Source organism: Molossus molossus, unplaced genomic scaffold, assembly GCF_014108415.1.
Source record: "Molossus molossus isolate mMolMol1 unplaced genomic scaffold, mMolMol1.p scaffold_m16_p_21, whole genome shotgun sequence".
NCBI lineage: Eukaryota > Metazoa > Chordata > Mammalia > Chiroptera > Molossidae > Molossus > Molossus molossus.
This window is the reverse complement of record NW_023425357.1, coordinates 25,228,331-25,245,424: the sequence shown is the minus strand read 5'-3', so window position 1 is coordinate 25,245,424 and position 17,094 is coordinate 25,228,331. Positions and strand designations below refer to the sequence as shown.

Genomic DNA, 17,094 nt, shown 5'->3' with positions numbered 1-17,094 from the left:
ATCTTCTTCCATCCTTTTATTGTCTACATGCACATATTATTGTATAGGGAGTCAGTTACTTGAAGACAGTATTTAGTTAGGTCTAGTTTTCTCATCCACTATGATGATCTCTGCCTTTTTATTGGTGCATTTGGGCTGTTTACATTTAATGTAATTATTCATATGCTACAGTGGGGGTGGCAATCCAGGCTCCCCACCTGGACTTCACTAAAACTGTTGCAGGGAGTGGGGAAGGTGACTATTAACACCCAGTGGGATGAAAGTACTCACTCCTTATTCAGCCTTCTCTGACTATACCCTGGTGGGACATGGGAGGAGTATGCAAGGTGAGAGTGGAAATCTATACTTTCCACTAGGCCTGTGTGGCATTTGGCTAGAGAAAAGTGGTTATCTTCTAAGTTTCCATCCTATTGGATAAACCTTTCCTGGTCTTTTGGCTACAGAATAGGCTTTTTAAAACTTCAGTGCCTGTCAACATTTCTGAGTTACCAGCTTCTTCAGCTCTAAGACTAGAATATGTGAGGCAAAAAGAAAACCCAGGTAACGCAATCATGTCATTCTTTGGGTCCAAAGATCCCTAGGCAATCAGACTGATTCTATCTTTCAGATGCTTGTTCTGTTTGTATAATGTCCAGATTCTTCGTTATATATAGTAGGATGAATAGGGAAAAGGGCATCTACTCCGTCTTTCCAAAAACAGAAACCACTGATTAATTCTGACAATCTCTGTCTCTTATTGGTGTGCTTAGACTACTCGCGTTTAATATAATCATTGCTGTATCAGGATTTAATTCTAAAATCATATTACTTGTTTTCAGATTTTTCCATTTGTTTTTCCATTCCACTGTTTGCCCTTTTCCCTTTTATATTATTTGAACAAACTTTAGTATCCCATTTTAATTTATCTATGTGCTGTTTCACTCTATCTGTATACTTTTTTATTGATTACTCTAGGAATTGCACACCTCATTTTTCAGTTTATTTAGAATCAATACTTGAACATTTCAAGTAGAATGTAAGAGGCTTACCCTCATATAAGTCTCCTTACCCTCCCCACTCTATGTTGTAGTTACTTTAAATATTACATTTGCATACTTTGAAAACCCTGAACAATGGTATATATTTTTTGTTTATTTTCAACCATCAAACATATTCTAAAGATGAAAGAGAAGAGAAATAATCTATTACAGACATCAGAAAATTTTTTCAGTAAAGGGCCAGATAATAAATATTTTTAGATTTTAGATTTTCAAGCCATACAGTGTGGGAATAATGATTGAGAATTGCCATGTGGAATCTTCTGGAATATGGACAGTGTTCTATTTCTTGATCTGCTTGAGGGTTACAAAGGCATTCACTTTGTGGTAACTCACCGACTATATACTTCGTTTTGTACACTTAACTTTTGTTAGTAACTCACCAACCTACCTTTGTTTTGTGCACCTAAATTTTGTATCATACCTACCCGTGAAAATAATTTTAAAACTAAATAGATCAAAGAGCTTGAAATAGATCAGATACCTTGGAACTGGATTGTCAGGGGTGAGGGGAAAGGAAGAGGTACATCAAGTGTATGGGATTTATTGCTCCCATAAGCCCTTCCTTCTTTGAACAAAGTTGATAGATGAGGAAATATTTAGTTTCCCCCCAATGCTCAGATACTGAGAATATCTATTAAATATCTACTTAATGCAAGGCACTGAGATGGGAACTTCTTGTGGAGCTAGAAGTTTAAACATGGGAATTGTGAAAACTTGAGATTAGAAGTAGATGAATTACATTAGATGACTATTCTTAGTGAATAACAGGACAAAAGGAATGACGGGGAAAGGGAAAGATGTTCTTTAGTGAGAAAGTCAACAATACAAATTCTGGATATTTTTCTTAGGGAGGGCATGAAGGAAAAGGAGGTTGAAGAGAAGGCAGTTAGAAGGGAGAAAGGAAAGAAACAGGAGGGGAGTAGAGAAGAAAAGGCTAGAGAAACAGAGAGATGAGGAGAGAGAAAGGGGAGAAAAGGAATGGAGGGAAGAAGGAAGGATGAACTAAAGAAAGGAAGACAAAAGGAAGAAATGTGGTGACGTGATCTATATTGGGCACCTGGTACGAGCCAAGCATTTTACCCATATAACATCATTTGAACTTCATCTACACCCTCTAAGGTAGATATTATCTTTCCTATTTTATAAGTGAGAAAGCAAAAGCCCTGTGAATTTCTTTTAGTCAAAGAAACACACCTAGAAACACCAACGCTAGATGCATGTAATGCCAAATTCTGTGGTCTAGGACAGCATTTAATTCCAACAGGGAGGATTCCCTTATGGGATGTAAATGCTTGTTACACTTGAGTTCTAGAAAGAATTGCCCTAGAAGGCGCCTTTGGCCTAATAAGAAGTAGAAAAATGTTTGATCTTCTAAAACCCTAAATCTATATTCTATAATTCTATGGCATCAGGTCAGCTATGTGAAATACTTATTGATAACACTGACATCATCTAATTCTGCCTTACTATTATTAAGGGACATTTTAAAAAACCTAGTACTTTCTGGAGTGCAACCAGTAGAGTACTAAGAGATGTTCTGTTAAAGTTGACACACAGTGCCCTAACTTATGATAAAATGGGCACAAAATATATCCCATGGTCCAGTTTATAGTGTGTGCCAACTAGGAAAGAATGCCAAAGATATATGGGGTGGTAGAGAAAATCCCAAGATAAAACTCACGGTTGTCAAGTTACCTGAATTTCTTTAGGCTAGGCAGAGAGCGGATGTAAATTATCAAAAAAAGAGACCTCAGAAGAAAATCATCTTATTTTGACAAAATCACGTGAAGAACTGTCAACTTTGTCTCTGCACGTGCCACCAATTTTGGGGGTCACTTCAGAGTACTTTCAAAAAGCATTATTCAAATTCTTTCACTTAAATTCAAAGTTATTTAGCACGTATTGTGGGTCCAAAGAAGGTGTGGGAAAAGTAGAAGGGAAAGGGATAATTCACATGCATTAAGAATGGGGTAGGGAACATATCAGACACTGCCAGGATACTTTAGCTAGCACAGCTCCAGATATTCACTCCAGTCCCAAAAAGGCATAAAAATTAAACCAGGCTACCTCCAAGGAATAATTAGAAGTGAAAATCAATCAGGAGAAAATGGCTCATATTCTTCTCATTGATTTCCTGTGCACAGTGAGTCAAACTTGACTGTTGGTTAGCAGTCAGTTTGGCAACTTCTTATTACTTTTTCAGCAGCTGGGTACGCCTGTCAGTGCCTTTCATTCTAGTCTTCCTTTGCTCTAATCACGGCTGTCAGCTATCGAACGAGTTTGACACCCTCACTCCAGAAATGAGGGGATTCACACTCTGTGCATAGGAAGTCCGGTTCCTTCATGAAAGCTGATTGATACAACAGAAATGGTGCACGGCCACCGATTTTTATAAGCAAAACAAATGGCTTTACAATCAAGTAAGGGTCTCCTTGATCAGAAACACCCAGAGAGCCCCAAATCAGTCATTATACAGTCAACAGCCAGTATCACTGTAAATATCTATACTTTAGTACTTAAAATGGTAGATACAGGCAAACAGTCAAGAGCCAGACCTGTACACACATACATCAGACTCCTCCCCCACAATCCTAGCTGTCCATTCCAAATCATCTTGGTGGGACCTCCAGGTGTGGAGTGACAAAGGAGACTAGTTAGCTCCTTGTGATCTGGATTTCTGAGAAGCATGAGTTTCTTGGAGGAAAAGAAGGAGGATGACAGTGACCAGAATCTCCTCCCCGGTGGGGGAAAAAATGAAACAGAATTAGAGTTCCTCACTGTGTTTCTGTACATAATTTAGGGTCAGAAAATTAAAGACTCCAAGTACAAACAGATCATCTAATCCAGAATTACCAACAAGCCCAAAATTGTTTCCGAGAATCCCTGACAAGGGCCCATTCAGATTCTACTTGACATTTCTAGCAATAAGGATGCCTTGTTTGGTGCAGGCTGCTTTCAGGAAATGGGAGCCCGAACTGAATCGGTATGATAGGCAGTCATCAGAGCATGGCCCCTATGGGGATGCATTCCCAACCTACATGTGTGTCCGTAATTAATGTTTGCCCTCTTCACACCCCAGGGACTTCAGGACTCCAGACACAAAATGTTCCTGCTGCACTTCACACAAAAGTTGGTCCCAGCTTCCCAGGCTACAGAGATATATTCAACGCCCTTCAAAAGGTCAAGTGACTTCTGACCATCCCACGTTGATCTTGAACTTGTTTCTTCCATCAGTTCCTTCCATTCCCAGCGGAACGCTCTCTTCTATGGCAATTTGTAGAACTTTCACCACTCCCCTCTGCAATTTTTCGGCGACTACAAACTGCTGACGAATAATGACCATAATGACCGCAAGGGAACGATCCTAATGGAGTCAACAACAGTCCTGGTAGCAGCAACTCTGCACCTGCGTGAAGCGCAGCCCTGCAACTAGACCGAACCACGTCAGATGGGACTTACCCTGCTGTTTGGGGGCTGGGGAGAAAACAAACATATATATGATTGTGCTATTCGATCATGAGATACATTTCTTCTTTAAGAAACACTTAAAAACAAAACAAACAAAATGCGATCCGTATAGGGGAGGGAACAAACGTTGTCAGCGCCGCACGGGGAAGTGCGCATCGCGAAGCAGCGGGTCTGTCACCCAGTGTGGAATGTGGCCCAACCCACGTCAGAGGGACCCTGCCCTGTGGGTGCTCCGAGCAGTGTCCCGCGGGCACAGAGCTGCTTCTTTTGTTGCCTCCTGGAGTGCAGCCAAGGCCCTAGGAGGGCCTGGCACGTGGCAGTGGTCTTGAATGAGGAGGTGGCTGTTGCATCCCCGCACACCTCGAGGAGGGAGGAAGGAACCAAGGAATGAAGAAGGAATGACGGGGCGGCCTGCGCGGGCTCTGCCCTCCGCTGCTCCTCGCCCTCCTCGCCGGCGGGTGCGTGGGAGCCAGGTGAGCTGCGGTCCCCAGCGCCAAACCCTGCCTACGGGGGCCTGGAGGAGCCAGGCCAGTTCAGGGCGGAAACGCCACCCCCTGCGGCTGCCCGGCCTGTACGCACGCAGGCGCCCCACTGATGCTTCCGGGAGGTCACTTCCTCCCCCGTCTCCTAGCAACGGCTGGAAGCGTTGTTGACAGCCTAGGCAGCGCTGCGCCAGACAGAGCCCGGAGTTTCCCCGCCAGTGTCATGGTAAATCTGGGGTCTCGGTCCGAGATCTGCCACTCCAAGGGCGCTGACCCGCGTGGGCCTTCGCTGCCCTGCTCCCCAGGTCAATCCAGGCCGGGCCGGGGTCGTCGCGAAAGCTCGGGTCTCCAGAAGCTTCAGGGAAGGGCGACTGGAGACTAGAGGGACCAGCGGAAGACCTTGGAAAAGAAGATGTCTATATGGGGGAGCTATCTTGGGGCATAGATATCTGGGGGTGGGGGCTCTGGAGGTGGCACTTGGGGAGGGGAGATGCCGAGAAAGAGAAGAGATCCATGGGATGAAAGATCCTCTGGGGGATGAGATATGACCGCGAGAAATGTGTGGAAGGGGGAGGAAGGAGCTGGAGAGAAAAATCACCCTGAAAGGGAAGAAAGAGATGGGACAGGGAGCGCAAGGCAATGGAGAGAGGGGACAAGGAGGAGATGCTGAGAGAGAAGAAAATTAAATAAAGAGAAAGAAGGAAAGAGGAAAGGGAGGAGAGAGCATAAATAAGAAAGGAGGGAGGGAGGGAGGGAGGAGAAAGAGGGAGACGGAGGGGGGAAGGGAGGGGAAGGCCAGGAAGAGGGGAGGGGGAGGGGGGGAGAGAGAGAGAGAGAGAGAGAGAGAGAGAGTAAAGTGGAGACAGACCCGAACATTTGAAGAAGGGCAAGGTGAAAGCAAAGAGTTTCAAGAGGAATGAAAAGGGGTTGGGGATAAGAGATTGTAGCAGGAATCACGAGAGGAGAAAACAACTGGGAAAAGGGGAAGGAAAATCTGAGGAAAGCACAAAGAGGCTTTTGGGAGAGAAGTGAAATTGAAAAAGGATAAAGGAGGTTGTTGACCCCCTGTACAGCTATTATGCATTAGGTGCAGTGTTTCCCAGAGTGAGATGCAAGCATTAGTTGCTGCGTGAAATGGCTCAGAAATACCAAATAACAGAGTAAATCACATCCGAGGAAGTTATTCCTCTTTGATTTCATTTTCTTTTCAGCCTTTAGACCATGTTCAGGACAAAGTTTCTAGCGATATTAGATCATTATACTGGTATCATTTTGCAATTTGAAATTTTCACTAAAGAATAGACCTCAGGTTTTGAGATTTCATTAGGATAGAATATAATATGCCCTCCCCCCTTTAATTTCATTTTGTTTTTTCTTCCATGATTATTTCTGTTTAGGACTAATAATACCAGATTTCCATTTCTGGTGGTGATGTATAGTTTCCTTTTAAAAATGCATTCATTTAAGCTTTTAGCGGTGAGGTAATGTAAAGAGCATATTAGGTAAATAATATAGATGGTATTCATAATGTCAAAAATTGTGAATCTAGTACATAATGCCTGAAATTCAGAAAATACCTGAATAGTGGTAACAAAGGAGGAAATAAGTTTTCCTGTCTACATTAGGTGTATAAGAAAACTCTAAGTAACATAATGTTTATCTGTATGATGTTGGGGGGAAATATCACAAATCCCCATCAAGAGACTCTGCAGAATAATGTTTTAATTCAGAATATTCAGTCATTACTTAGTTATAAATAATACTCAGGTTTGTAAAAGATTCTTGATTTTAGCATTTGTAGAAGGAAAGAAAACCATTACAATATAGTTTATACATAAAATTCATTCAGAAAGCTGAGTTTAAAACCCAATAATGGGGTTCCAACATAATTATTCATGGTTAAGTATTCAGCTTGCACTGAGAACCAGGCCATAGTTACCAAGAGATTCCTGGAATCCTAGAATATGTTTTTACAGAATATCCTCAATTTAATCATCTGAACTCCCAAATAGGTAACATTTAAGACTAAAAATAAGATTTCTCATTAAGGAATACTTTTGGACAGAGGGTAGCAATGATATAGCTCTATAAATATTAAAGTACTATAATGTAGAAAGGGAATTTTTTATACAAATACAGAAAGGTCAATGAGTGAATAATAGGAACAGATTTCTGTCCAATATAAGGAATACTTTTCCAGTAAATAGATAAAAATGGAGGGATCTCTTGTGAGGCAGTAAGCTTTCTGAATGTAGAAGAGTTCAAGCCAAGAGATTTGTCAGGGTTGTCTGCCAGCAGTCCTGTATAGGCTTATATATCGGACTTAACCATTTCAAAGCTCGCTCCCAAAAGTCTGAGATTATAGTGTTCAGTACCTTAGGCTAAAGAGATAGGAGAGTAGCAGTCTTTCCAAATATTATTCTCTTTGGGATTGGAGTCACCATAAAGAACATTTTGGTTAATTGCCATCCTGATCTCTTCCAGGCAGAGGTGGAGGAAACCCTCAAGAGGATACAGAGCCATAAAGGGGTTATTGGAACGATGGTTGTAAATGCAGAAGGTAAATACATCCCGAGCTACCTTCATGACTTGCAGAAGCCAACCAAGCCCATTTGTTGCGCCATGTCTTTAGACAAGCGTCTTAGAATTTGAAATCAAAAGCATATTTTGTATATTTTAGCTATAGTATTTACTTATCAAACATCTATTGAGTATTACAAATCAAGCACTCTGCTAAGAACTAGGGATATAAATATGAATAAGACATGTCTAAAAATGTCTACATATTGCTAAGAAACACTATATAGTGTCTAATTTTGAAAGCTTTGGTAACTCTTTTCCAACATTTCAGGAATACCAATAAGACTTTTACACTGAATGTGGGGAGACTATCATTGTTGGTAGTTTGTTTTTGCTTTAACATGATAGAGGGTACCGAGTTTCAGTCTTCATATTGAATGAAGTTGTTCCTAAACATATTTAATACAATCTTTGAGAATTAGTTGTAATGTATAGTACAGTCTTTGTGGTTATAGTATCAGAAGGGCCAATACATTTCCACCTATTAAATCTGTAGACTTATACAGATTTCCTTCCTTATACAAAAGGAAACTTGCTCTCCTTTCACAGTTACCATTAACCCACAAAGCATTTCTCTGGCATGTTCCTGTCCCATGCTCCACTATGGTGGCAACCTCTTAAAGGCTCTTGCTCGTTTCATTGCTAATTCCGGCACTTGTAAGGACAAGAGGTGCCACCAATCCCAGAGTATTAGTTGAAATAAAAGTAGTTATTTCATATAATTAATGGTGCAACCATGAGATTGGCACATTGCCAACTCAATGCTTGGCAGCAGGATCTCACAGCTAATCACTGTTTTGGAGCAAAGCCATCAATATTTATTGATGGCTTTAAAACTTATACAACTAAAGTCTGTTTAAACTCTGACCTTCAATCTCTTATTATTAAAAATGGAAAATAACCTACTTTACAGATGGCTGTGATAAGTGAAATGATAACTGTCAAGTGCCTGGCACAATACCCAGTACTTAATAGAATTACACATAAATAGTTCTGAGAATGTAGGGATGTTTAATTGATTTGTACAGCTAAAACATCTGATGTGTTTTACAAAATAAAATTAAATTAAACATAACTCATCATCAAATGAATATCATAAATGCACCGAGCTAGAATGATCAGGAGGGAGTGAATTTAAGATCAGCCCTACAGGTGAGTTCAGATACATGCCTGATATTTCCAGGGAGCGGTCCAACCCTAGTGCATGGTTCTGGTGGAATGGATTTTAGATCCATGTACTTGCATAAACTCTGCCACACCCCTAAGAGGGGTTAATCATCACTCCACAGAGGTGCTGTATTCCTTTCCTTTGGCTGCCATAACAAAGAACCACACACCTGGTGGCTTAAAAAATTAGACATTCATTCTCTCTAAAAGTCGAAAACAAGGTGTCAGCAGGGCCAAGCTGTCTCTGAAGGCTCAGTAAGAGGCTCCCTCCTTGCCTGTTTCCCAACTCTCTGTCTCCATCATCCTCTCCATGTCTGTCTTCTCTTCTTATAAAGACGCCAGTCGTTGGGTTAGGGTCCATCGTAATCCAGTGTGACGTCATCTTAACTAATCACATCTGCAAAGATTGTATTTCCAAATAAGGTCACATTCTGAAGTTTAGGGTAGACCTGAATTGGGGGGAGGAGGGGCACTATTCAGCCCAATACAGTTGCATTCACCTGTGACATCCAGGTCAACTGACCTATGTGTTACTTTGGGAAATCTTAGTCTAAAGTACATAATTCTGGCAATATGCATCAAATATCTGAACAATATCCATCCTCTTTGACCTGTAATTCCACTCCTAGGAATTTATCCTAAGAAGTGATAAAGGAAAGATTTAGTACAGAGGATACTAACTGAGGCATTGTATAGAAAAGCAATAAGTAAACAGAGAAATAAATAAATCTATTCCAATGATTTTCAACCAGTGTGCCACAGAAGTTTTCAAACATGCAATTCCTATTTAGTCAGGGGCACTGACCTCTTTTCCCTTAGATTGGCAAATAAAAAAAATAACAACCAACACAACAATAGCCATCCAGTGTGGATGAATCACTATTATACCTATTTTTTGACAGATTGGCAAAAATATGTTTTTGGTGTGCCGCAGAATTTTTGTGATCAGTTTATATGTGTCATGAGATGAACAAAGTCAAAATCCCTGACCTATACCAACTGTAGGGGGAATTTTAAATTAATTATGTAATATTTACTTGATGAACTATTTCTCTATTTAAAAGGATGAAGAATATTTAGAGTCATGAAAAACTACTCACAATAGTAGATGAAAACATAGCAGTACCCAGCATTTTCTAATAAAAAATATAGCCAGGCACACATATACACTTAAAATAAATATGGAAGCCCAACTGGTGTGGCTCAGTGGATTAAGCATTGTCCCATGTACCAAGAGGTCACGGGTTCGATTCCCAGTCAGGCCCATGCTACAGGCTCCATCCCCAGCAGGGGGTATGCTGGAGGTAGCCAATCGATGTTTGTCTCTCACATCAATGTTTCTATCTTTCCCTAAATTTTTAAAAAGTAATAAAATAAAATAAATATGGAAGAAAAGCAAAGATAGGTTATGGTGATTATCTCTGAGTGATGGAATTAAAAGTGATTTTTACTTTATTTTCCTGAGGTTTCTTAACATTTTTCTCATCCAAAAGCAACAATGTGTGTGTGTGTGTGTGTGTGTGTGTGTGTGTGTGTGTGTGTATGTGTATTTTTGCGGGGGGCAGGTACATACCCCTAGCGGGAACCAAACCCAGGACTCTCTGGTCCACAGGTCAATGTTCCAACCGCTGAGCCAAACCGGCCAGGGCCAAAATATATTTTTAAGACCCATTAACTTCTTCTAATTAACCTCTACTTAGATAAGGTTGTGTTAGGATTCAGGGCACTTTTCTGAAATCCAAAATAAACTTTTTTCCAAAAATATAAATGAGGGGCTTATTTTTATGGTCAGATTATTAATAACCCAAGTGTATGACAAGGATGTTTATTAATAGCATGTGGTATAAGTTGTGTGATCAGAATGTAATAAAATTCTCCATTTCAACAGCCTACTCAATTTTGGATGAAAGTACCATTTATTATAGTGCAGCTTTGTAGCTTTCAGAAGTCCCATGGAATTTGATACTGAAAATATTTACCTAAGATGGTGTTTATGTATTCTTGTTCTCTGCTAGTGGTGTAGTCCACTAAGTCTGGGCAAATCATTTAAACATATTTTCAGGTGCTATTTGTGGTTATGTAGGCCTTCTACCACGTTTATACATTTAGACCTTTCTATATGCCATGTTAAATACAGTTTTTTGGCTTCACTGTTATTGAAATGTAGACTTCCTATTCATGAAAATAAAATAGACTTATCATTTTAGCCGAATGCTGAATGATATATGATACAGGTTTTTGTTAGAGAAGAATCTTTGGTAACATTGGTTACCCATTTATAAAACCATTTATTATTTACAATATTACAGCACTGATTATTGAATTAGATACTGATGGATATCATACACACACACACACACACACACACTTCCCATGCAGTCACATCTGTCATATGTTCTTATGTATATAAGCCTGATTCCTGTAGTCTCTTCATTTTAAATGTTCTTGACATTTCTAACAATATATCCTTTGAATTTTATTAGATTAGGTTTGAAGTACAATCTATCAACCAAAGTACAAATGAACAGTGGAAGAGTACCAGCTTACTGGGATCATAGCGAGTCATTTTAAAGTAGGGCCATAAATTCCGCAATATCAAATTTATACTCTTTGTTCTAAAGTTCCATTCCAGGAATTTATACTACACATATATGCAAATGTGAAATGGCATGCCCAAGACATATGTTGTAGCCTTGTTTATAGAGATCAAAGACTGGGAACAGTTAAATGCTCATCAGGAGGATGTACTAGTCTGTGTATTTCAAAGCATCCATTCCACAGGCATATTACTCAGTCATTAACACGGAAGACCTAGTCTTATGTGTACTGAATGGAACCATTTCCAAAGTGTATTGAATGGAAAAAAATAGGTGTAGAATAGATAATGATACAAGTGAAGAATACAAACACGAAACTACGTAAATAGACTTAGAGCACCTCTGGAAGGGTACCAAGGAAACGGGGAACGGTGGTTGTGGGAGAATTTTACACCATGTGCTAAAATTTTTCGTTGTTGTTAATCATCACCTGAGGATATTTTTTCCATTGACTTCTAGAGAGAGTGGGAGGGAGGGAGAAGAGAGGGAGAGAGAGAAACATCCATGTGAGAGAGACTTGTCGATTGGTTGCCTCCCACTAAAATCACTTCTTAATAAATTATTTTTTAATTACTTTGGCTGGCACCAAGCTCCATAAATATTTGTTGTTGATGAATTTTTTTCAAATGTCTCCAGGAGATATGAAAACCCCAACACTCTCCACAGTGTGCACTCACTATTTAGAAAGGCCAGCTGTTTTGTTTATTGCCTTGGCTCATGAATAGACTAACTAGACAGGCCTACACACCGGATTCATGTCTAGTCATCTACACTTTAAATAATTTATTCTGGTTGTATTTCTTGTTTTGACACCGTGCAGGGCAGACCTTGTAGGTAGTCAGTGTTCAGGATGAGAAATAAAACTGTTCATCAGAAAGTGCTCTTACAGGGTTGGGTGCTTGCTACATACATTTCCCTCCTCTGGTGACTGACACACGCCTGGGGGTGTTCCATCTGCTGGGAAAGACAGAACCGACTTCTGGGGTGCAAGTGGCCAACAAACAATACTACGAAAATTAACAAGTGTTTATAAAACCTTATCTGCTGAGTGGGTTTTCCTGTCAACATTGTCCTCCTACTGTTTAGGAAGACCTAGTCTAGTGAGAACAATTTTCTTAAAAGAGAAAGCAATCTGTTTCAAAGTCAAAATGGAGCCTCTCAGAGAGTTTTGCGAAAAACTGGTAAAATCCCAAGTTTGTAATGTGGTTCCACTCTTGTGTTCTGCCTGCTTAGGAGTCTGAAATGATATTCTCTCGGGGAAACCAAGAGCCACGTTCACTTCTTTTATTGATTGGCCCCAATTCAGGCACCTGCAGGGCCCGACAACGCTCTCTAATTCACCTTCAGATGTCCCCCTAAATTAAAGACACATTTGCAAATCAGATTCCTGGGACTCCCTGGCTATGTGGTAGTTCTCAAAATAATCCGAAGGCCCTTTCTGATTAGATACAATATATGCAAAATACCTGCCACAGCACCTGTTACTTAATAAGCACTGACGGCTGAGTGACCCGAATTAAGCTAGATTGATTTGAACTGAATTGAATTATACTCGCATATTTGTCTGGCTAGATTTTCCCAGTGAAATTAATAGGTCCTGTTTTCAACGCGAATCATGGAGCAATCGCGCACACAATAGCCAGATTTAATAATGCTTAAACCAAGGGTGAGGGCCAACCAAGAAATGCCCCGCAAAATCACGATGTCTCCGTGGCTGCTTTCTAATATAAAATTTAAGTTGTGCTAAATACAGTATGTTAAAAAAATTTTTGAAAATCCTTTTTGATGTGCTCTCCAGAATGGGCAGCGATATCCCATCTAACTCTGGCCTTCAGAGAAAACTAGCATTGTATCACAGACCAAGCACTGCAAAGCAGGCTCTGTAGACAGGACACTTGGGGGAATGCATTTTGTCCAGGAATAGGTTCACTTAGTACTGAGACCACCAGTTAACAACTTCCAGAATATGTGTGCACAGAAAACAAAAACACGATACTGAATAATCCAACAGTAGGAATTGATTATGATTTTTCCATAAAGTAATAAAGTGTACAGCCATTCAAAATAATGTTGATGACATTGTCACCAACAAGGACCACTTGTATGCTCTCATTTAAATGAAGAAAAAAGCAATCATCAAATTTGTAATTATAGTTTGACCCAAGTTTTTTTTTTTATTTTCTTTTTTTTAATCCTCACCCAAAGATATGTGTAGAGGGGTAAAGGGAGGGAGAGAGAGAGAGACATCAATCGATTGCCTCCTATATGCGCCCTGATCAGGGATCAAACCCACCCCTAGGTATGTGCCCTGAGCAGGAATCAAACCCTCAACCTTTTGGTGTACAGGATGATGCTCCAACCAATTAAGCCACTTGGCCAGAACTGACCCAAATCTATGTAGAAACAAGAAGATTGGGAAAAAATAAGCTAAAATTGTTAGCAGTGGATGGTACCAAGCCATCACATTTTATTCCTCCTAACAGTTATAAGTAGATTCCATATCTCCACAATGTGCATATTACTTTTATCATCAGAAAAAACGTTTACCCCCAAATTAAATCCTGCAACAGGCATTCCGATCAGAACAACCTTGGACAACTCAACAACGGTTCAGTACGCTGGTCTTCTCCATCATCTGACCATGAAGGCCAAGAGCACAGTCCGCGACATTGATCCCCAGAACGACCTCACCTTTCTCAGGATCAGATCAAAGAAACATGAAATCATGGTGGCTCCAGGTAATTTGGCATTTCATTTCACATGTAAAGCATCCTCCCACTTTACCATATGCAAGCTTTGTTTCAAAGAGCAAGGAGTATAGATTGTAATGGACAAGATGACAGTGCCTTTCGATGACAAAATGAAGGCGTTTGAGCCTTAAAATTCCACCTTGAAAATCTTGACATTAGTGATGAATTTGACCTTTGAAGAAGCTCAGTTTTGCCCACTTGCATTTATCATCAGTAATCAGAAAATTTCAGAGACGTAGGTCTTATGCTAGGTGAACCTAGCACACAGGTGTCCTGGAGAGGGGGAGAAATGTCTCCTGTCCAGGGAACCAAGTGGGGGGTGGGTCAAAGGCCTACAGTCTTAACGCCCCCTGTGGGGAGCTGACATTCACCTGGTCTAACAAAAGACAGCAGCCACCAAAATACGTTTTTCCACAGCGGAATTACACTTGTAGGTGTCAGTACAAAACAGGACTCATACTCCTAGGTCTAGTATAGGATAAACTTCTCCACAGTAGTACATCTGTCTGATCAGAATGACCTATTCACCAAATACAGCTTTTTCTACACCTGTGTTCTCACCCTGGATGCACATTGCAATCCCCTGGAGAGCTTTGCAGAAATAACGATTAATACCGAGACTCCACCCCAGACCACTGAAATCAGAACCTCCCGGGCTGCACCCCAGGTAATTGCGTTATTTGGAAGCTTGACAGGTGGTTCTGGAGTACACCCAGAGTGGAAAACCACTGGTCTACACGAGGTCCAAGTGATGTTGCGAAGAGAACGCAGATTAGCTGAAGTATTCATTTATTATATTTAATAGTTACAGTGAGTTAATTCTGCCCGTATCTTTCCACAGACAAGGAGTATCTTCTGATTGTCATTCAGAATCCATGTGAATAGCCCTGCTGCGGCCAAGTCCACCCTGTGACACTGGGGTGAAGGCACTCTGCTCTTGAATGACTACGAAGCTTCTATTCCAATATACTGATCTCTTTTGGACATTCTTTTCTATTTTTACATTTGAACTATTGTACATATCTCGCTTAGTCCCTTTCGAATGTATTGTAAAGTTACGATTTAGCTACATAATAAATAAATCCTGGTACTTACGTCTCTTCTCTTAAAATACACAAAGTGAAAGAGCCCCGTGAGAAGACACTTTTAGTCGAGGAGTTAGCTGTCCCCAAGAATCTGTAGAGAAGAATAGTTTGGCCCATTTTGTTAACACGCCAAGGAGACCTGGCGGGGCACTGCGGAGCCACCAGGGAAGCCCCCGCCCTCTGGGAGTGTTAGGTGCTTTCCCAGGTCCAGGAGGGTGGTTCTCGGCTGGGCAGCACCCGGCTCAGCCCTTGCAAACCTCCTGAGGACTGTGCCCCCACCACACCGGGCGGAGGGCACCGGGGCAGGCCGGGCAAGGCTGCCTACTCTGAAGGCTGACTAGGCAGCTCCAGAGGGTTTCGCTTTTACTAAACATTTCCAACAGTCAGAACATAATGGAAATCGAACGACAACTAGAACAGATTTCCAAGGCCCAGGTAGGACAGATATTAATGGTGTGCCATATTGGCTTTAGATACTCTCTCTTTTTTTAAATCAAGCTTCTTTATTTTGAGATAACTGAGGATTCATGACAAATTGTAAGAAATAACAGAGATCCTGTGTAGCTCTACCCACTTTCCCACTACGGCAACATTTTTCAAAATTATAGTACGAGATCACAGGCAGGAAATTGACGCTGATTCAGTCTAGATACAGAGCATTTCCATCTCCAGCGGGGTCCCTTGTGGTGCCCTTCACTAACAATCCGCCAGCCCCTGACCACTGCAACCACCCATCTGTCTTATTTCTGTGAGTCTGTGATATCGAGAAGATTATATAAATGAAATAATACAGTATATAGCCTCTTGGAATTGACTTTTTTCACTCCACATAATTCCCTTGGGATTCATTCAAAGACTAAGAAAGAAAACATTACAGATACAGACACAGCCTGCTCCTCCCCCGGTCCCTCTGTCCTCTGCTCCCCCAGAGGACCCTTGGAGAAGGCACACAGCACTCTGCACCCGGCTCCACAGGAGCCCACACCTGAGTTCCCGAAATGCCTCCACAGCAAGCCAAGCGTGAGGAATGGCGCACAGTAGGTTTACCAGAAATGCCTCCACAGCAAGCCAAGCGTGAGGAATGGCGCACAGTAGGTTTACCAGAAATGCCTCCACAGCAAGCCAAGTGTGAGGAATGGCGCACAGTAGGTTTACCAGTTCAACTACACCCATGGCCCCAGCTTGCATGCTCTGAGGCTACCGTGGCCAACCGAAGCAGACGGTGGTCTGATCAGAAAGGAAAGGCTGAGGCAAACCCCTCAAGTGAAAGGGGTTTGCTCTCCAGGTGGTGGTGGGAGAGGAGACGAATCACAGATGGCACTCACCCAGAGCTGAGAGAGACGGTGAACCCCATGCATCAGAGCCCCACTACAGATCCAGTAACTCCTGGGAGTGGGGCCCACATGTGTGTATTGGGAATATGCTCTTCAGGTCATTGCAATAACCTCCAGGCTGAGAGCAACTCAATGGTGGTTGCAAACAAAGGTTGGGCATCACATGTACTGGGTTCTTCTTGTTCTGGCTCTGCCATTTGTAAGCAAGTTTTGTTGTTGAGAATCAGCTGAGCCAGTGCAGCTCAAGGGCCTGACACAGAGCAGGTGGTCAACAGGTGTTAGCTTCTGCTGCTGCCTCCACTCAACACTGGCTCTTACTGGGTGGAGAGGAGAGTGGCCCATGATGCGTATAGACATGAGTTCCGGCCCTGGGGTTCCCTGTGTCCTCACAGCCAGCTCAGCCCTGGATGTACAAGGGGAATGCCGGCTCTGTCTCCAACGAGAACAGAACAAATGGGGGGATGAGCTTAAATGGCAATAGGAGTGAGTTCTTCTTAACGTGTGGGATGAATAAACACAGAAGAAAAAGTATAGGAGTGGAGAACCTATTCCGTAGCACAGACCTGCGGAATAGCAGAAGTAGCACAGTGG

The 17,094-nt window shown here is 41.6% G+C and overlaps 1 protein-coding gene across 1 annotated transcript; it reads left to right on the top strand.

Moving 5' to 3' along the window:
* Positions 1 to 5,159: 5,159 nt before the first annotated feature.
* On the top strand, positions 5,160 to 15,165 carry DYNLRB2 (dynein light chain roadblock-type 2). The gene is made up of 4 exons (XM_036275641.1): positions 5,160 to 5,216; positions 7,475 to 7,550; positions 13,905 to 14,072; positions 14,926 to 15,165. The coding sequence occupies exons 1-4, from the start codon at positions 5,214 to 5,216 to the stop codon at positions 14,967 to 14,969; spliced, it is 291 nt and encodes a 96-aa protein (XP_036131534.1). The 5' UTR covers positions 5,160 to 5,213; the 3' UTR covers positions 14,970 to 15,165.
* The last annotated feature ends 1,929 nt before the right edge of the window (positions 15,166 to 17,094 follow it).

Coding starts and splice junctions, on each gene's coding strand:
- DYNLRB2 (XM_036275641.1), top strand. Junction 7,551..13,904: donor GATGGTTGTAAATGCAGAAG/GTAAATACATCC, acceptor ATCCTGCAACAG/GCATTCCGATCAGAACAACC. Junction 14,073..14,925: donor TGAAATCATGGTGGCTCCAG/GTAATTTGGCAT, acceptor ATCTTTCCACAG/ACAAGGAGTATCTTCTGATT.